At 42.4% G+C, this 23,718-nt stretch overlaps 1 protein-coding gene across 1 annotated transcript in view; it reads left to right on the forward strand.

Moving 5' to 3' along the window:
• Positions 1-590: 590 nt before the first annotated feature.
• The window catches only part of PPA2 (inorganic pyrophosphatase 2), a 38,418-nt gene continuing 15,290 nt past the window's right edge, over positions 591-23,718 (forward strand). The window contains exons 1-7 of the mRNA XM_036382266.2: positions 591-738; positions 2,418-2,482; positions 4,161-4,205; positions 15,911-15,964; positions 18,411-18,530; positions 20,957-21,043; positions 22,350-22,476. Of these exons, the coding sequence (XP_036238159.1) occupies positions 609-738; positions 2,418-2,482; positions 4,161-4,205; positions 15,911-15,964; positions 18,411-18,530; positions 20,957-21,043; positions 22,350-22,476 (628 nt within the window). The 5' untranslated portion in view covers positions 591-608. The remainder of the gene's footprint in view (positions 739-2,417; positions 2,483-4,160; positions 4,206-15,910; positions 15,965-18,410; positions 18,531-20,956; positions 21,044-22,349; positions 22,477-23,718) is intronic.

A 23,718-nucleotide genomic window follows, 5' to 3' on the forward strand; every position in this document is an offset into this window, starting at 1 on the left:
AATTTCCTCTCTGCTCTCCTGGAGATGCCTATTGTCACAAATGCAGCAAGCAGTAGCACAAATCAGAGGAGACTATAGCTTTTTTCCCCCCCCAGAGCCTTCTTGTAATGGGAAATCTACACACTAGAATACAGCTCCATCAAAGACCCAGCACCGACACATTTCAGAGGTGTACATGGGGAAACAGTAGTGAGGCCATCATGAAAATCTGCTCTAGCGTAAGTTCAGTGGGACTTCCTGTGTGTCAGTTTCTGCTCACTCCCTCGCGTCCTAGTGCTTGGCATCACCGAGAAGAGCCTGGCTCCATGCTCTCGGCATCCCCCTTTGCGGCAGTGCTGGCGGCCTGCGAGCACCCAGCCTGGGAACACCCGGGCTACCATCTGCGCCAGCCTGCCTGCCTCCCGCTGCGGTCACCTACCGCCTCAAGGAGGGGCTGCCTTTCCTTACTATTAATTTCAAGCCGGTGGGGCCCTCCCTGAGGCTGTGCGGCCCCAGCCTCTCCCCGCAGCGCTGCCCTGGGCCCGGCCGGGGCCGCAGCAGGCGGGGCAGGGCCGGCGCGGCGGCGGCCGCAGGAAGGGGAGGGAAGGCGGCGCGCGGCCGCCGCCATCATGCGAGCGCCGCCGGGGCTGTCGCGGCTGCTGCTGGCGGCGCGGGGGTGGGGGCGCCTGGGCGCCATGTCCCGCTACAGCACGGAACAGCGGGGCCGGCCCAACTCGCTCGACTACCGCCTCTACTTTAGTAAGTAGCAGTCCGCGGACTCCATAAACCTTTTCCTTCCCCGGCCCGCGGGGCGCACGGAGGTGGCGGCGGCGGCGGCTCCCCGCTCCCGCGGCGGCTCCTCGGGCCGGCTGAGGTATCGCACCCGAGCCTTCCCGCCGCTGCAGGGCGGGAGCAGTGTTTTTGTAGAGAGTGAGGGCAGATCCTCACTGCGACTAGACATCCCGGCTTTTGGAGGGGATGCTGGGCTTTTGGAGGCCTGGCCGTGCCTTTGCCGAGCCCCGGAGGATGCCGGGGGTGAAGCGGTGCCGTGATGCCGGGTAGCGGCAGCCTGGCCGCGGGGCCTGTGGCACCCCAGGGACAGCCGTGAGAGGCTCTGGGGTGTGACAGCCCAGCCTGTCCCTTGTGAGCAGGGCCGCCCTCCCACCCACCAGACACGTCACCGAGGCGGGAGGCTGGCATCCAAATCGTGGGGCTCCAGCTCCGAGCGGGGCCGGCGAGCGGCAGTGCGAGGGCACGGGCAGGGCTCCAGGAGGCGTCTCAAGACCCAGCGAGAGCTGAGGGTGTCCCGTGCTCAGTATTACGCATTTTCGGAACAGTGTTGTCTTGTTCGTGTGCCAGTCCTATCGCAGTGGGTTTGTACGTTTCTGGTCCATTGACCTACAGTCAACTCTGACGTCTGCTGGTGTGGGAGAAGCGGAGGCGGCGTGTGCGCCCTTGGCAGCGCTGCCAGAGCTCCCTTGTGCTCATTCACGGAGCTGCCAGTGCAGGAGATCGTCTAGAGAAAGTCACTTTATTTGGTGGGAATAAACAGCTTACCACTAAATTCTGTTTTATAAACAAAATGTAATAAACAGCTTACCACTAAATTTTGTTTTTGGGAGGAACATCTGGGAGGTTTCCAGGAATCGCACATCAGCTCCATTTACTTTTCTTTACTGAAGTGGTCAAAAGTCCAGAGCCGAGTGAAGTGCCTTGTCTGCTTTTTCCTTTACTATGAATAGGGGTGCTAGCAGAGGAGAAATTTCTTGGGATTTGAATTAGTGTTTGCACTCTCTTGATGTGATATACACTCCAGTGAAATTAGTTTCTTTCTAGAGTGGGGGCAAGGCTGAGGTGCAGATTGGGTCCCCACTAAGTTAAGATCAATTTCTGGTGGTTTCAAGGTGTGGTGCTTCATATCGAGGGCTTTAGAGCACTTATCCCATCCCTCACTTTTGATCAGAATTTGGCCTATTATGTTGGGGGATTTGTGGTCATGAAACTCTGTTTATTAGAAATACAGTGCAATCACAGGGGCAACACTGCTAGAAACCCAGATGAATTCACTTACCACTGATGGAAATGAGGTTCCTTTGGGTTTGTTTTTTTTTTTTTTTAATTTGTTAATGGTTGTGTATGGCCAGGGAGTAGAAAAGAATGAAAGAATCTTCTCATCCTTGTATATCTTGTATTGCCAGGTAGAAGAGAAGCATAGTGTTGAATTCTAAAGTAATAACTTTGATTCTAATAATTCCTTGTCAAAACACTCAAATTCCTTGTCCTCCATGTTGGCACATGCTTGAAATTGAACTTCAGAAAAAGTTTAACTGATGCACAGTCATAGCATATATACATTTCTGTATTGTGTGATGTTTAGCAACACAAACATCTTATGCCATATCTTTAGGTTTACAATGTTACTTTGTTTTGTCTTTCAGAGAATGCAGATGGTAAATATATTTCCCCGTTCCATGACATTCCCTTGTTTGCTGGATCTAAAGCGGTATGTTTTTATGCCTTGAAACATCATTAATTTCAAAATACTAATAGTTTTGTTGTTGTTCTTTAGATAAAAGTGCTGGTTTTAAAAGCTTTTTTTTTGGTAATCAACAGAAAAATGTATAGTGCCAGAAAGGGCCACTCTAACCCAGACTGATGCCCTTATGTAATGCAGGCACAATGACTTCACCAAATTTTCTCTGCTAAGTTTAGTAACTTGCAGTGAAACATACGGATTGCTGTTTATACAAGCCTAGGTGTCTCTTTAAGTCTCTTAAGTGATTGAGGGCAGGAGAACCCTTACTGTATCTTGTGATAATTCTCTGTGTTTAGGTTTGTGCTTGAATTAATTTTCTGCTGTTACGCTTTTTGAATTAGCAGTTTTCTACACCTGCCATTAGAAGTGTACATTTCTTTGTCGTGGATGTACAGCACATGCTTGCATAACTTATGGTGTATGTCTTTAATTCCCAAAAGGAGCATTAGAATTGGAAGGCAGCAGCAATGCCCAGGGGAGAAGTGGTAATCACACCTTTGGAGATTCGCAGTGCGCGAGGTGCAGCTGAGCACTGTCACGTCTTGTTAGCCGCCCTCCCTGGGGTTTCATTACAGCAATAATGAAACGGCTGTTTAGTCTGTCACTGATGGGAGAACTGCCAGTCTTTGGTTTAGGCTGAGCTTTGCTTATCACAGGGTGCTTGTGACACAAACAGGCTGGGGGAGTTTTAGTCGTTTTCTTGTTTTGTTGCTGAGTCTCTATGGGTGATATGAGTGGTGCAAAAGGTCAGTAGTTTGAACATGTTCAGATGGAGACTCCTGAACTGATGAACCAATCTCTTAAATTATTAAATCTGAGAGATTGGAAATCTGAATGAAACCTTTTTGATCAGCAGACCCCAGTGCTTGTCAGTGGGAGAGGCAGGCCATTCAGAGTTATCATTATTAAGATGCCATGTTCAGTCCGTGCTCTTGCTAGAAAAGCAATGGGCATTTTCATCACATGTTTCCAGAGGCCTTGCTGTCCCTGCACCTAGAGTTAAAAGTTTGTGGGAGTAGCTTATAGCCTGTGATTTTACCAATAGGTTAAATTAGAGTACAGCAGTGTCTGATCAGTGTGGAGAGACATTCATTTTGGTGTGTCAGTGGGGAAATAGCATTCTACCCAATATAGGGTCTGAAGGGTGAGCAAGAAGGGAAGTCATGGTTAAGGTCTCTGTTAATTTTGCCTTGTTTGCAGGAGGATGACTTAAGGATGTATGCTAGAGTCTTTCCATCCCCTTGCCTAAGATTTATGGACTTTATGATGGATAAATCCAGCCTTTTTTTTTGGACTGGTTTTGTTTATTTTGGATTGGTTTTTGTCTTCTTCAGCTGTACAGAAGGATGACTGTTTTTAATCAGTTGAGTACAGGCCTAAATTGCTGCTTAAATTTCGTGGTAGCTGGGAGAAAGTACATGTGTCCTTGTACATTTTTTATCTTCCTTTGTTAATGTCTCAAAGGTTAGAATTTCACAATGAAACAGAACTGAGTACTTACTTTTAAAAGTTATAATTTAGGCCTTTGTGCTCACAAAGGGTTGTTTCAATTGCATTGCAAAGTACTGTTGCCTGTATTTATGTGAATACGCTGTTGCTTTCTAGTATTCTTTATATACTTCTTTGCTTCACTCTTTCCCTATAGGATAAAGAAATTCCTGCAAAGAGGGCAAAGACTACTGGATCTGAGGTACTGCTAAGTTTTTTTTCTTGTTTTTTTTCAACTATTTCCTCTATTTCCTTTCCAACATCACTTTTCTGCAAAGTGAACTTGCTGTCACTGAATATAGTTGACGTATCTTCAAATGCAAGTCTTTTAGGAGAAGACTTAAAGAGATTTAATATTCTCCTCTTTGAATGGGCCAGAAATGTCAGAATTCCTTTATTGATCAAGATGTTCTCAAAGGCAAACACTTATGCCAGTCTTTCAAAGGTTTGTTATGACTTTTGCAGTGTGTAGATGTGTTATCTTTTTTGCTATTATGTTCAGAAATATTTGCAGTAAAACCTCCCTTAATGAAATATTCATTATTCTCTGACTGTGGATAATCTTTGGTTTATATACAGAACTTCAAAAATCCTAAGTATGTTAGGGCAGAAATTATACTGAGGATCTGCTTTTTAGAACTGGGGTTATGTTGTTTTCTCTACTCAGCTGGGAGGCCCAAAGGGAGAAAAACCACATCTGCTAATGGTTCAGCATTATCCAGCATTGAAGTTAAGGCTGATAGAAGCCTAGGAAACATGGAAGATGTGCTCAGGCTTTTATTTTGAAACACTATTTGTTTATTCAAGTGTCTTTTCCAAAATATAACAATTTTTGCTGTGCTTTGCCTGGCATAGGCCCATCTAAAACTTAGTAAAAGAATGTGATAGAAGAAAAATGAGCCAAACTATGTTTTAATGCCATTATATGTGGGTGGGCGGGTGTGTGTTCCAATCCTTATCTTCTCCTATCTGTTTGGCCAGTCATATTGCAAAACTGTAGCTACCCATCTGATGTGAAAGAACAGCCCTAGTTGTCTGGGTTCTCATAGTTTTGCAGCCAGTGTGTGGTGCACTGGTTCTTGTGCTGCACAGCAGTCCCCACACAGTCCTGCACTATTTGCTTCCTCTCCCTTTGCTCTGTGATTCATTCAAGCTACAATGCCTAAGTAAGGCTTTTTAGATTTCCTGTAGCTTGATGCCCATTTAGGTACTGTTTAGTAGATGTAGAATCATGCCTCAAAGAGGAACTATTCAGGAGAAAGAGTATGTGCCAGTAGACTTTTATCAAAAATCATTGTCTTGCAACATCAATTCTTGTTTACAGCTCCTGCTGGCAACTCAAGTATTCTGTGTCTCAGCTGCTTATAAATACTGACTGGTGCAAAGACATTTCATGCAGAATCTGAAATTGTTCAAAACTGCATTTGTCTGTGCTATGAGGAGCATGGTAGCTTGTTGAAAACCATGTTTCTAGTAGCCTGTGGAAAGAGGGGTAGAATGCCAGTGAGGCTGAGCAGCTCGTTTCCTTGCCCAGTGTAGCCTCCAGAGCTGCTTCACATAATTCCTGCTGTGAGACAGCTCTGGACTGTGGTTTAATAGAACTACAGAAAATGAGCTAAGGCAAATGTACATTTCAATCCTAGCAGGCTTTTGATACAATTAGGCAAACAGATGTGTGGGCTGTAAGCTTCCCAAACATATTTAAATGGTGAAATATGAGAGCACCTTTTTCATCGTGATCTTAGGGATTTGGGAAGGAGAGGGAAAACAGGAGGATCTTTGTGTTCTGGAAAGCAGTTTCTTCTTACACTGGGCTCTTCAGCAGCTCTCCTCACCTTGCCTGATGAGAGATGCATCCTTGTGTGCTTGTATGCAGGGATAGCATAGCTTAGCCAGGGTATAAATGGAAAATGAGGAATTTAATGTAATGTACTGATTTCATTTGAAGACCTTTGAAGCCCTGGACTCCTTGTTCTTGTCTAGGAATGCAAAGGCTGCTGCTGATACCTCTTACTCAATTGATCCATCACTGAATTTGACCAGAATTCAAAAGTGATAGTTCTTGTCCTGGAAATGCATCTTTGAAGCTTATGCTTTTAGGGTGGCAGTTATTTGTTACTCCAGACAAAAGCAAGCCCTCTTAAAGAGTTAAATTAAATAAAGTTTGTTAAATCATGCTGAACTGGTGTTTATCAGACGGCAGTCTAGCTATGGAAAACGAAGATAATTTTGGAAGAGTCACTTTAGTCAGTCTAATCTACTTTTAATTGTCCTTGGTGTTCCTGATGTCAGAAAAGGTCTCAAAGTTAGAGGAGTTTCAGCTTTCAATGTTTGTAGGATAGAGAGCACACATCCTGCAAGTCTGTGTCAGCTGTTTTGCAGCTTCAGTTTGTAGTTTCTAAGGGAAACACTTTCGAGTTTCTGTATTAACTGTTTTCACTAGTTCAACCACTTCTTGTAACATTTTAGACCTTCCCAAATCTCAGTTAAATTTAGCTTTGCAGATGCTGCTGACAACTGACCTTTTTGCTTTTGCAGGTGGTTTTTGGCTGTTTGATGACAAGAAAGAAGTTGTTTTGAGGTAGAAACTATGCTGAAAGAAGTAACATTCAGGTCCAGTCTTAAAATTACTAGCAGTTTGCTATTAATTTCAGGGCTCTGAACCCCTGCATTGCCTTAAGCGCTTGGAATCCACTCCTGCCCAAGTAAATCTCTGTGACAGGTTTCAAAAGTTTCACATTTCTGTCTGGAAAAGTGGATGTTTCCACTAGGTTTACAGTCAAAACTGTCAGAGCCTGACTGTTGAATATGGCCTTTTTCATTGAAAATGCCTTGTCTGGCAGGAGGAAGGCTTGAAGAGGTCATCATTTTCTTTTCAAGGCCAACATGACATGTTGTTCCCTGCTGTAGTTGAAAGAGTTTCTAATCTACTTGTCATTGTATATCTTTGGAGAAGTATTCACATGTGGTGTCTTTCAGAGGACCCAGGTGTTCTTGAAATACAATGTTTCATATGCTGGCTCTGGTGAGGAGTTGTCCAAACATGTAGAGATTATAGTCCTCTAACTTGGAGACATTCACAAGAGCATTTGAAAAAAAAAATAGAAAGGAAACCAAGACAGCTTTTGTTTTGTTGTATCCTGTGGCTTACACATTGCTGGGATGCCCATGTGGACTTGAGCTGGGATGCTTCTGTGAGCCAAAAATTTCTGATAAATTAGCTAGTCGGGTGAGATTTAAGGGCTCATCAGGGTGGTATGCAGTCTGCATAGGTGATCTGACCTTGTGCTTCCAGCAGTGTTCAAAACTGGTGTCAGAGATGTCATTTGGTAAAGTTGGTATGCTTCATAGGAAAGGAGAAGCTGTCGTCATTTTCTGTGCAGAACAGGTGCACACTTTGTGCTGACTTTGCATTCTGCCTTAACTACAGTCTCTGTAACTGTCCTTGGTGTTGTTAGACAGTTTTTCAGTATATTGTGACCAGGGCTACAGTGTGTCCATTATGTGGTCAGGGATTTGTGTTCCAAATTTTAGGTTATCAGTGAATCTTTCACCCCGGTGCTTGAACTTGCACAGACTTTTGCTATGGATGTGTCCATTAGATGCAGCCTTGCTTTGTGTTCCTACAGATGAACAAATGCTGAGAGTGGAAGTAATCTTCACTCATCAGTCCAGTTGAAATCCACCCAGAGTATTGTTGATTTACTGAGAAAGTTACATCAATTATTTGATCCAACTTAGCTTCAAATGAATGATTCCCTAAACTAGAGAAAGCCTGTGGTTCATATTTATCCATGTCAGGGTTGTACATGGCATAGTTTTGCAGGTGAACGTGTCCCATAACTGGTTTATCAGAGAATGTGCCTGACACCAGTGAGATTCCTGTGTGTAAAACCTACTGTACCTCCATGGTGTTTGTGATTCCCTTTCCAGTATAACAGGAGGGAAGTACACTGTCAAGAGACTGCAGGCACTCTGTGTTTATGCTGGACATTGCATTCCTCTTTTGCTATGTGGCATGTTAATTTATACTGGAGAAGTTCCACTTTCTCTTTGGTGTCCAGATGCTGCTGGCATCTGGTTTGTTGTTTTAATTGGCAAATATCTTATAGCAAGTGTTGCATTGGGAATGCTTATAACATGGCTATTTATTTGATAAGGAATTCCCACTCCAGTTATTTCTGGATATATTTAATGACAGTCCATATTTAGCTTCTCCTTTTTTTCCTCTTTTTTTCTTTTATTTGCTTTCTTCCTTTTAAACATCACCCTTTGTTCACACTACTGCCAGACTGCAGTTTATGATTTTCATTCTTGTTTAGTCCTCAGGTACATGCTGCCATGTTCAGTTGATGATTGATGAGAATCCCTGCCAGATTATAAATCAGCAGACAGAAAAAAAAGGAAATGATAGCTGCTTTTTCTTCTCTCTTGCTTCTGGACTCAGAACTTCTCTATGACAAAGAGTCAACAGCCCTCAAATGCTATCTCTACTGCTTTTAGATTTTTTAAACCATTCTACTACAAAAAACTAGCAAAGTAACTGTAAGCTTTAGCATATCTCTTGTCATGCATGATGATGGCAAATTGCAGTCTGTAGAGGTTACTGCACTTCTGCCTCAAATTATCTGAACCTTCCAAGCAGAGCATTAAGGGTTGCAACCCTTGAGCAAAATCATACCTATTCAAAACCCTTCCCTCAAGTGTATGAAGTAAGGAACTTTGGAATGACTGGGAAATGTGACTGTGGTCACAAGGGTTTTCAGGATGAAGAAGAGACGAGAATGTTGACTCCATGATCAGAAGGCTTGATTTATTGTTTTATGATATAGGTTACATTAAGACTATATTAAAAAGCAATAGAAAGGAAAAGTTTCTTCAGATGCTAGCTAAGCTAAGAATAGAAAAGAATGAATAACAAAGATCTGTGTCTCAGACAGAGCAAGAGCCAGCTCTGCCATGAGTGGTCAAGAAATCCAAACACCCACAGGAGACCAATCACCTGTTGCATTCCACAGCAGCAGATAACCATTGTTTACTTTGGTTGCTGAACTGCAGCTTGTCACAAGGAAAAATCCTAAGAAAGGATTTTTCATGAAAGATGTCTGCGACATGTCACCTTTTTTTATTTAGTTAAATTAAAAGGAAAAAGTGTTTGTAATTTTCTCTGCTGTACTCATGCCGAAGAAAAAGACAAACACTTGACAGGTTATCTGTTGCCAATCAAACTCCACTCAAGTGCTCCTGTGGAATGCACTGGGAATTTCTTCACCTGTAGAACATAAAATTCTATCATATTACTAAAACAATTCTATAATATAAGAAAATGCAAAAACAATGCAAAGAAAATTCAAGTCCAAGCAGCTGAGTTTCAGGAAAAGTCCATGGCTTGAAGATGTTCCTCTTTGCCATATCTGAAAGTTTCTTTTGGTCCTGAAACAGGCTTGCTACAGAAAAAGGTCCATCAATATTTATCAAAAGTCCATTCATCAAAAGTCCATTGAGGAGCCAATCCCTGGCTCCTCAATGCCTCTGAGCTCTGAGCTGCTGCCAGCTCTTTCACCCTTTTTTATTCAATTTAATTTTTTTTTTTTTTTTTTTTTTTTTTTTTTTTTTTTTTTTTTTTTTTTTTTTTTTTTTTTTTGTCTTGTCGGAAAGAGCAGCAGCAGCAGCAGAGGAGCCAGAGAGAGGCCCTTGGGGGCCCTGGCCCATGTGGAAGGATCAGGAACCCCAGACCTGGCCCACTGAAAGGTGGCCCAGGACCAGAAGGGGGAAGCAAAGCCCCCAAACTCAACAGGAGGCCGGGAGGTGGCCCTGGCCCAAGCAACCAAGGCAGACAGCCCAGGCCCAGCCCCCGAGGCAGGCTCTGCATTGGCACAGACCCGCACCCTGCTGCCAGTACAATGACAGAAGGGGTGACCAAACGCTTCCTTTCCCCAAAATCACCGAGGCATGCCGGCAATGGGAAGACAGAAGCTGTCCCGAGAAACTTCGTCTCGGGTCTGGGGATGTCCTTCCCCCACAGCAGACAAGCGATGCTCGCTTCCTGCTGTGCCCTCTGCCTCTGCAATGCAAATGCACCAGGTGTTCCTCCCATCTGCCTCACGGCACCACCGCCACCCGCTCTGGGCTGGGGACCAGGGGCAGAACTTTCGGGACCCACCTTCCCCTCGCTGCTGGGGCGCGTGAGGGGCGGCAGAGAGATTCGCATCCCCCAGGGGGAAACCCCGGACCAAACACCCCCCAACCCGCCAAGAATGCTGATCTTGAAAACAGGCAGTCGCGCTGCGCCCACAGCCAGCTGTCGGGCCATGCCTCCTCCACGGAAGGACAGGCTGACGCCCTCTTCCCCTGTCCCAGCTCCCCCCGTAGGGGCAGCCCCGGGACAACCCGAAAAACTCGGGGAGGAAGTCACGCTGGATGCAGGAGGCGCCTCTGCTGCTGCCGCCGGCTCCAAGGCAGCCTCTGACGCGGACATGGAGAACGGAGTCCCCGCAGGGGCAGGCAGCGGGGCCGCCTGGGGAGGCGGCGGGGGCGGCGGGGGCGGCACGGGGTCGGCAGCTTCTTCTGCGCCGGACTCTGACATCGGCCGCGGAACCGCAGTCGCAGAAGGCGGCGGGACGGCCGGGGGGAGCGGTGGATCGCTGTTGCCCAGCAACATCGGCGCAGCCGCGGGAAGCGGTGTCTCTGAGATAGATGCAGGCAGGGAAGCCGGCGGAACCGCGGCTGGAACGCCCACAGGCTCCCCCGGAGGGGCGGCCGCGGGACGGGCCGCGGGGGGAACCGCCCGCACCCGCGGGGCGGGCTGGGGCGGCGCCCGCGGCGCTGGCCGGGGCGGTGCCCGTGGCGCTGGGCGGGGCGGTGCTCGCGGCGCTGGCCGGGGCGGCGCCGCCCACTCCCATCCCCCCTGAGAGCAACGGGAGGGGGGAACAAACGGCTCCGTCTGAGCATGCTCCGAAGACGCAGTAAAAAAAACTTCGGCTGCGGGCGAAACTTCGCCCCCCCACTGTGGTTCAGGGGGGCTGGAAAGCAGCAGAGCGTCCCCCTCCAAAGGGTCTTCCCCCGGAATTGGGGGGAACGGGGCTTGCCCCTTGCAGTTAGCAATCCAGGGAAAAACAGCTGCTCTCCGTTTCAAGACTAGAAAGAGCTTCAAAAAGGTTGGATAAATCGAGGGGCATCCGAACCCACGGTATAAAAAGAATTGGAAAATGGAGCCCATACACTCCCAGACAAACACATCGAGGGCATATAGCACATCCGTAAAAAAACCAAAGAGCTTTGCCCATCGAAAAAACTCATACAGATCTGCCTCCAACAGGAGAATTCTGTCCTCTTCACCCCATTTTTGCCAGAGGGCAATAAGTTTCTCCTCTGAAGGGGAGAATGGAACCTCATCCTCTAGGGGAGGAGTCCTCCAGATGAGCAGCCACAAACTGCGACTGACCTCATCTTCAGGAGGGGAAAAACCAACAGTACCTTGTGACAGTGTCCAGGACTCTCTGGCTATCTGCACGGTGCTGCTGAGCTTTCCGAACATCTTCCTGGAGGCTTTTCAGAAGGTTCCCTTAGTGGTCAGCCTTGCTGTGAACTCTGTCCAAATTCGGATCTTCAGTTCTTCAGCTCCTGGCTAGAATCCACTTCTGTGGTCACTTGTGAAGCAACCATCAATGCCACACATTCAGGGTTTACCCAGTGCAGCAATGCTCCTCTGGTGGTCTCACCAAGTGATGATTGTCCTCCTCAGTCGGGGGTCACCAATTGTGACTGTGGTCACAAGGGTTTTCAGGATGAAGAAGAGACGAGAATGTTGACTCCATGATCAGAAGGCTTGATTTATTGTTTTATGATATAGGTTACATTAAGACTATATTAAAAAGCAATAGAAAGGAAAAGTTTCTTCAGATGCTAGCTAAGCTAAGAATAGAAAAGAATGAATAACAAAGATCTGTGTCTCAGACAGAGCAAGAGCCAGCTCTGCCATGAGTGGTCAAGAAATCCAAACACCCACAGGAGACCAATCACCTGTTGCATTCCACAGCAGCAGATAACCATTGTTTACTTTGGTTGCTGAACTGCAGCTTGTCACAAGGAAAAATCCTAAGAAAGGATTTTTCATGAAAGATGTCTGCGACAGGGAAAGAAACTAGTTGAACAAGAAAGGGAAAGTTAGGTAAGGAAGAATTGGTTTTGAGAGAGATATAGGGCAGTCCAGAAAGGCAGGCATCAGAAAGGTCATGGTTTGTTGGTTTTTTTTCCTTCTGATACTTAGGTTTCTAAAAACAACCCTGGATCAAAATTAGTTATTTTCTGTAAGAATCTGTACAGCCAGAACTAGTTGTTTTTTTAAAGTAGTTTAACTAGTTAAAACCAGGGTTTTTTTTAAGACCGTCAGTCTTAGAGGACAGAATGATGACTAACAGTTTACCTGGGTACAACAGTCTGTATTTTCTTGCTTTTCTCAATACTTGCTGTACAAATATGCTGAAGTATTTTTGTATATCTTTTTATCTTTCTATGTTTTTTTTAATTTCAAAAACCAAAAGCTGTTTCTGTTTTCTGTCTGAAAGAGACATTTTTGCTTGTCTCAACAAAAACTATATCATGATACATTAAAAATGATGTTCAGCTGAAATGGAATGCAGTAAGGTGCCAAGAGGTGTTAAAGACAACACCCGAAAAAAGAAAACAGTTAAAACCTACGTGAGTTCCCATGTAATCTGCTTAGGGTGTAGTTCTTAGGAAATAAGGGGTATCATTTACACATACTAGTCGTTCCTACTGATGTAATTTTCTGCTGATTTTCTTATGCAGTTGTAGGAATTAGGAAACGTACTTTTGACTTCTCTGTGTTGAGCAAGTAGATTTCTGACCTCCCCTGCCCCATCACCTCTTCAAGGTATAACAGAGTTTAAGTACAAATATTTGTCTCGTGTTCACACTGACGCAATACTGTGGGTTAAGTGTCCCTCTGGGCTCTTCAGTTCCCTTTCCCTAGCACATGCATTCTGTCCCTTTTTCTGAATCTAGGACACTTTCCTCCTCTTTTCTTGCATGCTCCAGGAATACTGTCCTGAGGAAACTGTCAGCCAGCCAGTTGCACGGTCGGCACTCATGGAGTCCCTTCTCCATGAGGCACTTGAAGAGCTGGGTTAAATCTGGACTGCAGTGATCTCACAGGCAGGCCAATTGACTGCTGTTGTACTAAGGCAGTTAAATGGTAAACTTTGTAAGCAATAGTTTTTGTTTAATAAGAGATCTTTTTGCTGTGATTTGAAGGTGTGTCTAATGGGCTGTTGAAACAGTCTTGCCATTGCTTGAGGGGTTAGAAGTGCTTACTTAGGGGGTTGGTGAGGTGGAATTTTTTATTTTACTGATCTAAGATAAAAATATCAATTACCAGATGCATTCACCAGCCAAAACTAACTGCTGAATGACACATGCAGATGGTAATCTATGGAGACAGGTAGTGTCTGACACTTGCATTTCTGTTTTCAGCTGAGGCAGGGACAGTTTACAGCAGGGGATGGAGGACAACTTTCAAGTGGTTAGAAAGAATAGGTGCTTGGTCTGGGGATAAAAGAGTGATGGAAACATTCCTGTGTGATACTTAGTCAAGGAGGAAAACAAGAAAGAGGAGGAAAAACCTCCTATAATACTAGGTAGTCTGGTTCTCTTTCCATCTGTCAAAATATCTAGTATGTGCTCTCCTTTCCACACGAGTGAATCTAGTCTTACCACTGTGAAAATTTGATTGCCCTATAAATAAAACTTTTTATTTTTAAATGTAAACACTGAATGAAGTCATTAATCTTTTGTAAATGCTTGTGGCAGCTTAGCATTAGAGAGAGTACTTTTGGGGATTTTTTTTTGCATACAAATTAATCTGTCAGGCTGTCACATTTAAGACTCTTGACAATTCACGTTTGACTGATACCACAAATTATGAGGGCCTGGTCTTCAAGCTGAGTTGAATCCAAGTGGTTTTATGTTTTTGAGAGCAGCATTGCATTAATTTCAGTCCAGTGTAGTCCAGCCCTGACAGTTGGTTTGGTGAAGACCTGGACTAACTGTTGACTAAAAGCTCAAAACCCAGCATAGAGGCTGCTGAAGCCTTTGCATTCTTCATGGACAGGAAAGCATATGGCAGCATCTAAACAACAAAAATACAGGATTGTGGTGGAGGGGAAGACATCCTGTATAATTCCAGTGGTTTGTAAGTTTTCTGCCTGTAGCTACCAGTCAGAACAATTTTTTGACCTGCTTGGCAGTTCCCTAAGAGTTTCTTGTCAGCACTGGCTTTCATACTGTGCATTTCTCTTTTCCAAGTGTTCCCCAGATGGATGTGCATACTTTATTTGGCACTCTTCCAACCCTTCTCTTACCTGCTCATGCATGTATGTTACTTTGTTCTATCTTCTTGCTTGGTGTTGACATTTTTGAGCCCTCTTTACTTTAGTTTCAACTATTCTTACATACATAAGGTGTATTTTATGAAACTGAGACTTATCTGAAACATTTTTTTCTTTTTTTTTATTTGGTCATGACCTGATTGGGAGAAGTGATTCCATCTGACATTCCACTGATTGCATTATGGGCACAGTACTTATGAATGGCAAATATAGTTTAAATTTATTGGGAATTGGCTGTCAGTATTGTGCATAGCTTGTGATCTCAAAGTAGAAATGCTGAGTGACAGTTGGGATTTTCCTTTGCTTTCTTGCTTTCCACCTGCCAGGTTTGTTTGGGAGGAGATGATCATAGAACGATTGGAATTACTTTAATCAGACTGTGACATTGACCCTGTTTGACCTTGCAGCTGCAGGGTGCAAGGAGCAAAAATACAAATATTTAAGAGTTCACTGGAACCTTAATTGTGGTGTAGTTAGAGTATCAGTGCAAGTCTTCATTTGGTTCAACTTTGTATTTTTTTCTTACGAATTTCTGCACAAACAAATTTTGTCTTTCCCGACCTGTTGCAATTGCTAATACCAATGTGATTTTTCCTTGGCTATGAAGAGATGTCCCAGGCAATGTGATATTTTTGAGGTTATTGTAGTAGTCTAAAACAGGTTGTAGACCTTGCTTGATGGTTTGTTCTAGTTACCCAATTCAGTAAGTACTCTGCTCCTTGGTAGGGCTTAACTCAGCTTCATAAGAAGAAATCTTAGGGCAGTTACACAGAATTTTTCTCTTTGGAATATGTTGCTTTAACCTCCTCAGTAAGAAGGTGTAGTCTGCTTATTTTTATTCTAAACACATGAAAGTTTACATGTTTATTGGGTTTTTTCCTCCCACACCACCTGCTTAAAAAACTTTCACTTTGTTTCTGTTAGGAAGGCTAACACAAATGTGAGGTGTCTGTGTCCATGCCCTTCCTCTGCCATTACTTTTGGATTAGTATCAGCTCACTTGAACCAGATGTGACTGAGAAACAGAAGTGAAATTTGCATGAGTTTTGAAAAATAGTAAGGCAAAAGAGGAGGGCCTGAAGGAATAAATCCATGGGGGAAAAAACTCAAAACATGATCCTTTCCACTGCTTAAGGGAAGCTAACTCTGTCCTATAGAAACATTCAGTCCTCTCTGGCAAGTAGACTGAACCTCTGCCTCGTGGCAAACCATTCCATGGACATTCTGAACATTTTGTGAAGGGTGATACTGACATGGGAACAAAAAACATCAGGAGTATTTCTGTTGCTTGTTGTTGTCCATATTCTTAAAGGGGTGAGGTAGGGAAGGGATGAACCATGGAGGTTGATACAAAGGAACTATACAAATAAAAGTGGCTGTAACAGAGAAATGTGATGTGTGTTGCTGCTGAATGCACAGGAGAGAATTTGTGTTACTGTAAAATACTAATTGCCAAGTGGAATTTATTTTCAGTTCTGTCGCTATTTTTTTGTCTTAGGTCCTGTTTAATATGATTGTAGAAGTGCCTCGTTGGAGTAATGCAAAAATGGAGGTAATTAAGAAAAATACCTTGATTATACCTTGATTTTTGTGGAAGTTAAAACAATGCAGTGGCTTCCAGTAGGCAGAATTTAATCACAGTTTTGATTGCTCTTTGCACACTAAAATGTTCTCTGTTAAAAAATTGGTTTGAAGTGGTGCATCCACTTTCTTTGCAATTACAGAAAGTGTTGAGCTACTGGTTGTTTTTTTGGTGGAAACAGGAAAAGCAGGTGGGCACTGCTTTTTGACTACCCTCTCACTGCAGAGTGCAGCATATCTGCAGCAGAGTCCTGGAGTACTAACTTTTAGGCTGTTTTCCAGCATTTAGACTAACGCTTGCTTGCTTATGGAGCATTCACTCAGATGATTTAATTCATCATTTCCACTGTATAGTGTGTTAGGCTAAATCTGAACATCCCAACAAATGGAGTTGCAACTAAAAGACCATTTCCTTATGACCAAAAAAAAAATAATTGGGGACTTCACTGATTGAAAGTATGAACTCCTGCAGGGAGATATTTTACAAGTAGTAAAAGCATTTGTAGTGTTTGTGAAACAACAGATCTCACCAGGGTATGTCCTGTCTTCTTGAACATTTGTATTAATTTTAGACATGCTTCCCAGATGCTTTTAAGGAAGTTTGTGGTTGAGCTGTTAACTCTTTTTAACTATTGAAAATAATACCAAAGAACTTTCTTAGCCTGCTATTTGAGAATTTTTTTCTCCTTTCCCTGATGATAGAACTGTGTTTGCCATCACAGCTATTACTCTTCAAGCAGGGTTACCTCAGATATTTACCCCTTATTTTAAGCTCGTGATTTATTGTGGCAGCTGAGTTCTCTTTTGCAGAGGATCCATTTGGCAGTGCTACTTGAACTCTGCCTAAAGCTCAGGGTGCTCTCCCTATGCTTCTCATTATGTCAAGAGTAGAAAAGTTTGTCCTGCTAGGTTTAGAAATCATTGATTTTAGGCTTTTTGGGTTTGGTGGAGGAGACTAGACGTAGTTTCGTAATATTTAACTTTTAATATCCTTAAAATTTGCTGCATCAATTAAGGTAGTTGTCTTGCATTGCCATCGTGTCCTGGCAATCCTTCAGTCCTGACCATGGTAAGCTGCCAATTCCTGCTATTACCAGATCTTGTCTGCTCATCTCTCCTCACATGCAATGGAGACTTCGGGGCATTAAGCCTTGCATTAGTATGAATATTTACCCACTGTTACATTTCCTGCAACAGACCTCCTGCTCCTCAACTTGTTCTATTTCTGTTTTTCTTCCCTTGGTGCCCTCAGTTACTCCTCTTTGTCCCAGTTTCCATGAACAAAAAGCATTGCTGAGCTCCACTTCCATCAGTGTTCCAGGTGGCCTGTTTGAGCTCTTTACTGTTAGGTTATGACCAGGAGCAGGTAGAATCCAGTGTGAAGCCAGAAATGTGTGAACCGTCATCTTGGCTCTTGGGGAGGGTTTACTTTTGGAATGAGTACATGCTGTTGAGGTTGGTGGTTCTAAAAGGCGGAATTCCTTTGAGATGAGTTTGGTGATGGTGCTTCAGGCAAAGGCCAGGGATATAAAATGGACATGGGCTGAGGGCTGTGTGCTCATGCAGGGAAACTATGCACCACTTGAGTGTAATCACTTGAGCCTGTAACAAATGTTTTGCCACTCAGATGAGTGTTTGTAAGCAAGAGCCAAGCTAATGTGGGTTGGTGGGTTGGGACTGTGGTGTGGAGTGTCAAAGGGTGGTTACAGTGCAAATTAGCTGTGGTGGGTAACTCAGGCAGTGGCTCTGTGTGTGTGGTTTGTGTATGGGCCTTGGGGGAGGATGTTACTGTTCAGCTGTAGTTCAGCTCTTCTGCCGGTGCTTCTTTAGGAGTAAGAATGCCCTCTTCAAATGGTAGCTTGACTTGTTCCAAATCTGCATTAAGTTGGCATTTGCTGACTATGAGGAACTTGTGCTTGGGAAAAGCATTTGTATGCTGAGAGGGGATGGAAAAAAGGGGGTGTTTGCAATTGGAGGGCAAGGAGCTGAGGGCAAGAACATGAAACATTTCCTCTGTGGCTGTCAAAGCCTCTGTTGTTGAAAGATGTTGTGCCACCATTTGCATGTGTGTTGAACTTGTACCATAAAGTGCAAGAGCTTCTGACTTAAGTTCCTTTCAGTTTTTATGTTTGACCATGACAGCCTCCTTAGAAATTTATTACTTTCTCTTCTAGATTCATTTTTTTCTTGCATACTTTACAGCATTATTTAATACCTTAATAAGCTGCTTTTTGAATATGACCCTTGAGATTCAGAGTGAGGCTGTAGTAGTTTTAATAGTCCTCAAACCACAAGCTTGTGCTGCCAGATGGATCTTTCTCACTGGTTGGGTATGGAATTAATTGCTTTCCATTTTAACATTCTCCTTCTCTCTTTCCCTCTCCCGGCTCCCCCACCTTTTTTCACGATCTGCTTAGATTGCCACTGAGGAGCCATTGAATCCCATTAAACATGATACAAAGAAAGGCAAGCTTCGATATGTGGCAAATATCTTTCCTCACAAGGGTTATATATGGAATTATGGTGCCCTCCCACAGGTAACATTTTTGTTATAATGGTGAAAGTTTTCTGTCTTCTGTGTAAATTGCCTTGTAAATCTTGGATACTGCCTGAATGCAAATCAGCTGCAAGAGGGGTGATTCTCTTTGATACATTTGTAAATTAGGATTTTTTATGTTGAACTTTATTGTGTCCATAAATTTTGATCGGAATTTGGGTGTGGGAATAAATAGGAGCTGTGTTTTCAGGAAGGAGTTAAATGATCAAGAAATCTCAAATCTTTAGTCGGTGCCTCTATATTGTAGTGATAGAATTATATTGTCATGATCTGCCATTCAAGAATATTTTGTCAAGTAGACCTTTTCTCCTTAAACAAGGCATTTATTTAAAAACTCATTTAAGATTTTCATGAACTGCAGTTTAAATTTTAATTGGGATTTCTTAATATCTTTAACAAAGAGGAACACAAGGGCTGTTCTTTTTTAGATTAAACCTCAACTGCCTTCCTTAAGATTTCTCTGAACTGTGAGACTTTACTGATCATGACACATTGAAAACTTTGAGCCTTGAAAAAGCCCATCTGATGGCTGAAATTTGAGCATAATTTAAAAGCTTTAAACTTTTTTCATTTCTGTGAATAAAAAATTAGACTTCAGTTAGTACTGAAGAACATGATGGAGCTTGAAAAGAGCAATTTATTTCCTTACTGTATAAGCAGTAAGAAAACAAGCAACTTTAAGAAAATAAGTAACTGTATAAGCAATAAAAGTTGAGTCCCAAAAATCTGCTTACATGTTTGATCCCTGGAGTGGAGATACTAGGCAGATTCTTGAATCAGAACAGTGAAGATCTTGTCCAGTCAGCAGTGAAGATCTTGTCCAGTCAACAGTGTCAGTAGACAAAGTTTCCAAGTAGATGTAGTTGGAAACCAGCGACTCTATTTTTGAAATTTGTACGTTCCTTAGTTCAAAGCCAGAATTATTTGGAAATGTGAGTATTTTCCCGCAAAAAGTGCATTATTTTGGACTTAGAATACTTTCCTCAGGAGAAATGTTCAGCATCCCTTGTTACTTGGTGAGCTGGGGAGGGCTGAACATAATTGTCATTTTTAATTTCTACCATATTAGACTATTTGCTGTCATAGCAGAAGTTGCTGTGCTGTCCAGAGAACAATACTATTCCTTCCTTCTAACCTAGAGGTGAAGAGGTGTGACTGGGCAGAAGAGAAGTACTGCTATAATGCAGCCCTAAATAAAAAGCACTTTGGAAGGACGAGAGGACACAGTCTTAAGCTGTGTCAGGAGAAGTTTAGGCTAGATATTAGAAAAAAAAATTTTGCAGAAATTTTTTTCTGGGCATTGTAATAGGCTGCCCAGGGAGGTGGTGGAGTCACTGTTCCTGGAGGTATTTAAAAAAAGGTTGGATGTGGCACTCAGTGCCATGGTTTAGTTGATGAGGTGGTGTTAGGTCATAGGTTGGACTTGATCTCCACGATCTTTTCCAGCCAACCTAGTTCATTCTGTGAAGAATACTGGAAAAGTAAATATTAAGTTTAAATTCACTCTTGATTTCATTTCAGCAGTTTTTTGGTAATGATTCTGCTGCCTAAACATATTCTTTTCATCATTTTGCATTCCAGTATCAGTCAAGTTCTCAAGAGCAAGTTTGGGGTGGAGTTATGGTCACAGACCATAGAAGCTAGCAGCTTAGCTCCTTGGGAAAAAAAAGTTTTCTATAATCTTTTCAACAACACCTAATTGGACTCACAATTCTTAACAGAAAAGCTTCTCAACTGTAGGATGAATTACTAATTACTTGTAAAAGTAGAAGCAAGTACTTGTGCAGTAATTAAGTTAGTATAACTCAGCTAGGATTCCTTGCTTGTGCAGTGCTCAGAGCAGGAGTTTAAACTTGCCTCTTTGGTCTTCAACTCTTAGCTGTCCTTTGGAACGTACATGTCTCAAAATACTCAGAAATACTTCATACCTAAATCTAAAATCTTTAAAAAGCTTATTGGGTGCTGACAAATACGTGCATAGGAGCGTGGTTCGCTCAAAGCTTAGATGTGTTAGAAAAGAATTTACGTTAATATCATGGTATGTAATAAGTATAACAAAAATGTAATTGTAAGATGTCCTAGCTTGATCCCACTATCACTAGTAACTAGAAAAATCCATATTCAGGGTCCTCTGATGCCTTAATCATTGCAATTGGGTAAAATGTATCTGTTGAGTCATTGACACGGGAAAAATATGTCCTCAGTAATCCTCATGTCACTTGTCCTGAGTATGAGTTACTCAGTGTCAGACCGCTGGCTGTTTACTTTTTCTCCTCCCATTGAGCAAGCCTGTTCTCAGAAAGTTGATGTTTTTATTGTTACTTTTGCTAATCTTTGTAATTTAGTGGTAAGATGAGTTGTAATTGCAGTTCAGTAGTTAACTGATAGTTCTCTTTTCCCTGGCAGACCTGGGAAGATCCAAACCATACGGATAACCTTACAGGATGTTGTGGGGATAATGATCCTATTGATGTTTGTGAAATAGGTTCAAAGGTTTGTATTTATCAGGATTAATTTAATTTATCAAGTTTAATTTAATAATTTGGTAGCAACTTCTGAAAGAAAAGGTCAAATGGAAAAAAGAAAAGATGTGTTAATAATGTTAGGGACTGACAAAAGTATCAGTAGAGTATCTAAGGAGAGAATAGGTAAGAAAATGGTGGATTTTTAAAAAGGGGGGGGAAAGTAGGATTTGGTAAAGTCTTTATACTAGTTAAAAGGGAAAATAAAAGAACAACCTCCTGAAGTTGTGTAGTTGGACAGTAAGTTTTGGGTGAAGGGAGTGACGGTTAAGATTTTTGGGGAAGGAAAAGATTTATTTCTTTTTTCCCTGTTAGCAGTATTGGAGCTAGGAATAGGTTGCTGAAAAATGAGGAAATATGACAGCATCATGCATATGAGAATTATAAAGTCAGACCCACAAAGGAGGTAGTTTTGATTTTACTCATGGGTGCTAAAAGAAGTAGATCCCCTTTCTAGAGAAGACAGGAATCTGCTGTAGTGTTGCAGAGTTATGAGTCGTGGAATGGATAGCTGAAAAAGAGGTGCAGCAAACAGCATTAGTAGGTATAAAGGAAAGGTTTAGCTCACTGAAAGAAAATTCTATATATCTAGAGGCAGCAAAGAATGGAACAATGCTATATTGAAAATGAGGTTATGAAATGGATGAGTTTGAAAGAGGGATCTCTTAGGATATTTAGGTATGGGGAAATTTAATTAATGACTTCAGTGAAAGTGGCTTTATTTGGGGTAAGAGACCTAAAGATGAATTTCAAGGGATCCAGAAAGAGTTAAAGAGGAGATATTAGCTGGCAGGGAGAAGGTTCCAAAGAAAATGCAAAAATGGTTGTGTTGGTATTTCTGGGGGAGTGCTATGTGTTTATATGTGTACATTGGAGTCCAGAGGAAGGAATAGAAAGACAGAAAATAGGATCCTGAGTTCAGAAAGTAGAGAGTCAAGGGACAGGAAGAAGTTAAAAAATAAGTATGAGAGACTTCTGACTTACAGTTTGGAAGGAAAACCAACAAAGTGTGGGGGAACTAGGGTGAAAGGGAATGAAAAAAAATTTAGCTACTTGTCTACGTCAATAAATGCTGACTGGAGAATTGAGGATTGGAGAATAGTAATGGTGGAAGAAAGATCTGCAAACCCAGTACACATCTATTTAGTATTTCTAGCCTATCTTGCAATTTTTGTTACAGCCTGCTGGTCAAAAATGTAAAACTATTTTTTTTTAAGGTAAAAGAGAAATTTTACATGTTGTCTTCTAAATCTTTGTGGCATTACTTTCTGTTTCAGGTTCGTTCTTCTGGTGAGATTGTTCAGGTGAAGGTCTTGGGTGTTTTAGGTCTTGTTGATGAAGGAGAGACAGATTGGAAGATAATTGCCATCAGTGCAGATGACCCAGAAGCTCAGAAAATCCATGGCAAGTATTTTTGTCTTTCCTAATGCAGTTATGTCAGAAACTTGCACAGCAGAATAGTAACTGAGTTTAGGCCTCTTAGGCCTCCCAGGATAAGAAGCAGACAGTGGAAAGGCAAGACTTTTTTTTTGTTTGTTTTGGGGTTTTTGTTTGTTTTGGGTTTGGGTTCTGGGGTTTTTTTGGGTTTTTTTTGTTTGTTTGTTTTGGTTTGGTTTTGTTTTGTTTTGTTTTTTGGTGTTTGGTTTTTTTTTTTTGTGGGTTTTTTTGTTGTTGTTGTTTTTTAGGTCAGGTGCTACCTTCAAGTAGTACATATATTATATGTGCTATATTCAAGTAGGACATGTTTAGCTTTCACACTAAACTTCTAAAATGGTTTGCTTGGATTTTCAAAAGGATATGGCATGCAGAAACTTTTTTGGCTCCTGAAACACAGCTGCCTTAGAAAGTGACCTCCAATAATTACAGGCTTATATACTATGTAGTAGTGCATATTTACCTGCTCTATGTTATGTAGCACACTACTGTTTCCCTTTTTGAAGGTGTTTGTTCCTTTTATATTTACAGGCATTGTGTTGCATTCTGAAAAGACATTCCAATGTCTTGCCACTTTTAAGAGGATTGCTTCCAGAGTTTGTTGCTCAGTATGAACAATTAGGTTTCACCTTTTAGCTTGAAAATTGGCAAAATAAACTGCTAATGCAGCTTACCCTCATCAGCCTTGATGATGAGTTGTACAGGGGGAAATATCCTGCTCAAACTTGTCCTCCCTGTGATCAGACTTGTGGTATCCAAATGAAACTCGAATACTGAAGTGTGTCCATGTGAATAGCAAATGAGGTGTAATTCTGATGTGTTAAAGTTGCAGGAAGTTAAGTTTTCATAGCACAGGTAAAGTGCAGTTTTTCTCTGTATAGATGGAGATTTGCTTCCTCAAATGGAGTATTACTGGGAATCATGAGTCTTAAGTGAGAAGTGAGGAGGTTTGTCTAAAACTGATTGTTAGGAAACCAAAAACCATATATACCATCAGGTATGTACAACGAGAGCCTGCTCTTTGTTGGTAAGGGCACACTAAGATGCAGAGTGGCCTTTCTGTAGGAATAGAGCAATCCAGTAGCTTTTTAAAGTGTGTTTCTCAGCCACTGAGGTTTTTTCATGGTTTCTGAATGTAAAGTATATCACTGGACTAGCCCTTCATTCTCAGTTTTCTTGCAGGTTACTTTCACATGGAGAATACTTGACTTG

The sequence above is a fragment of the Molothrus ater genome, chromosome 4 (genome assembly GCF_012460135.2).
Source record: "Molothrus ater isolate BHLD 08-10-18 breed brown headed cowbird chromosome 4, BPBGC_Mater_1.1, whole genome shotgun sequence".
Taxonomy (NCBI): Eukaryota; Metazoa; Chordata; class Aves; order Passeriformes; family Icteridae; genus Molothrus; species Molothrus ater.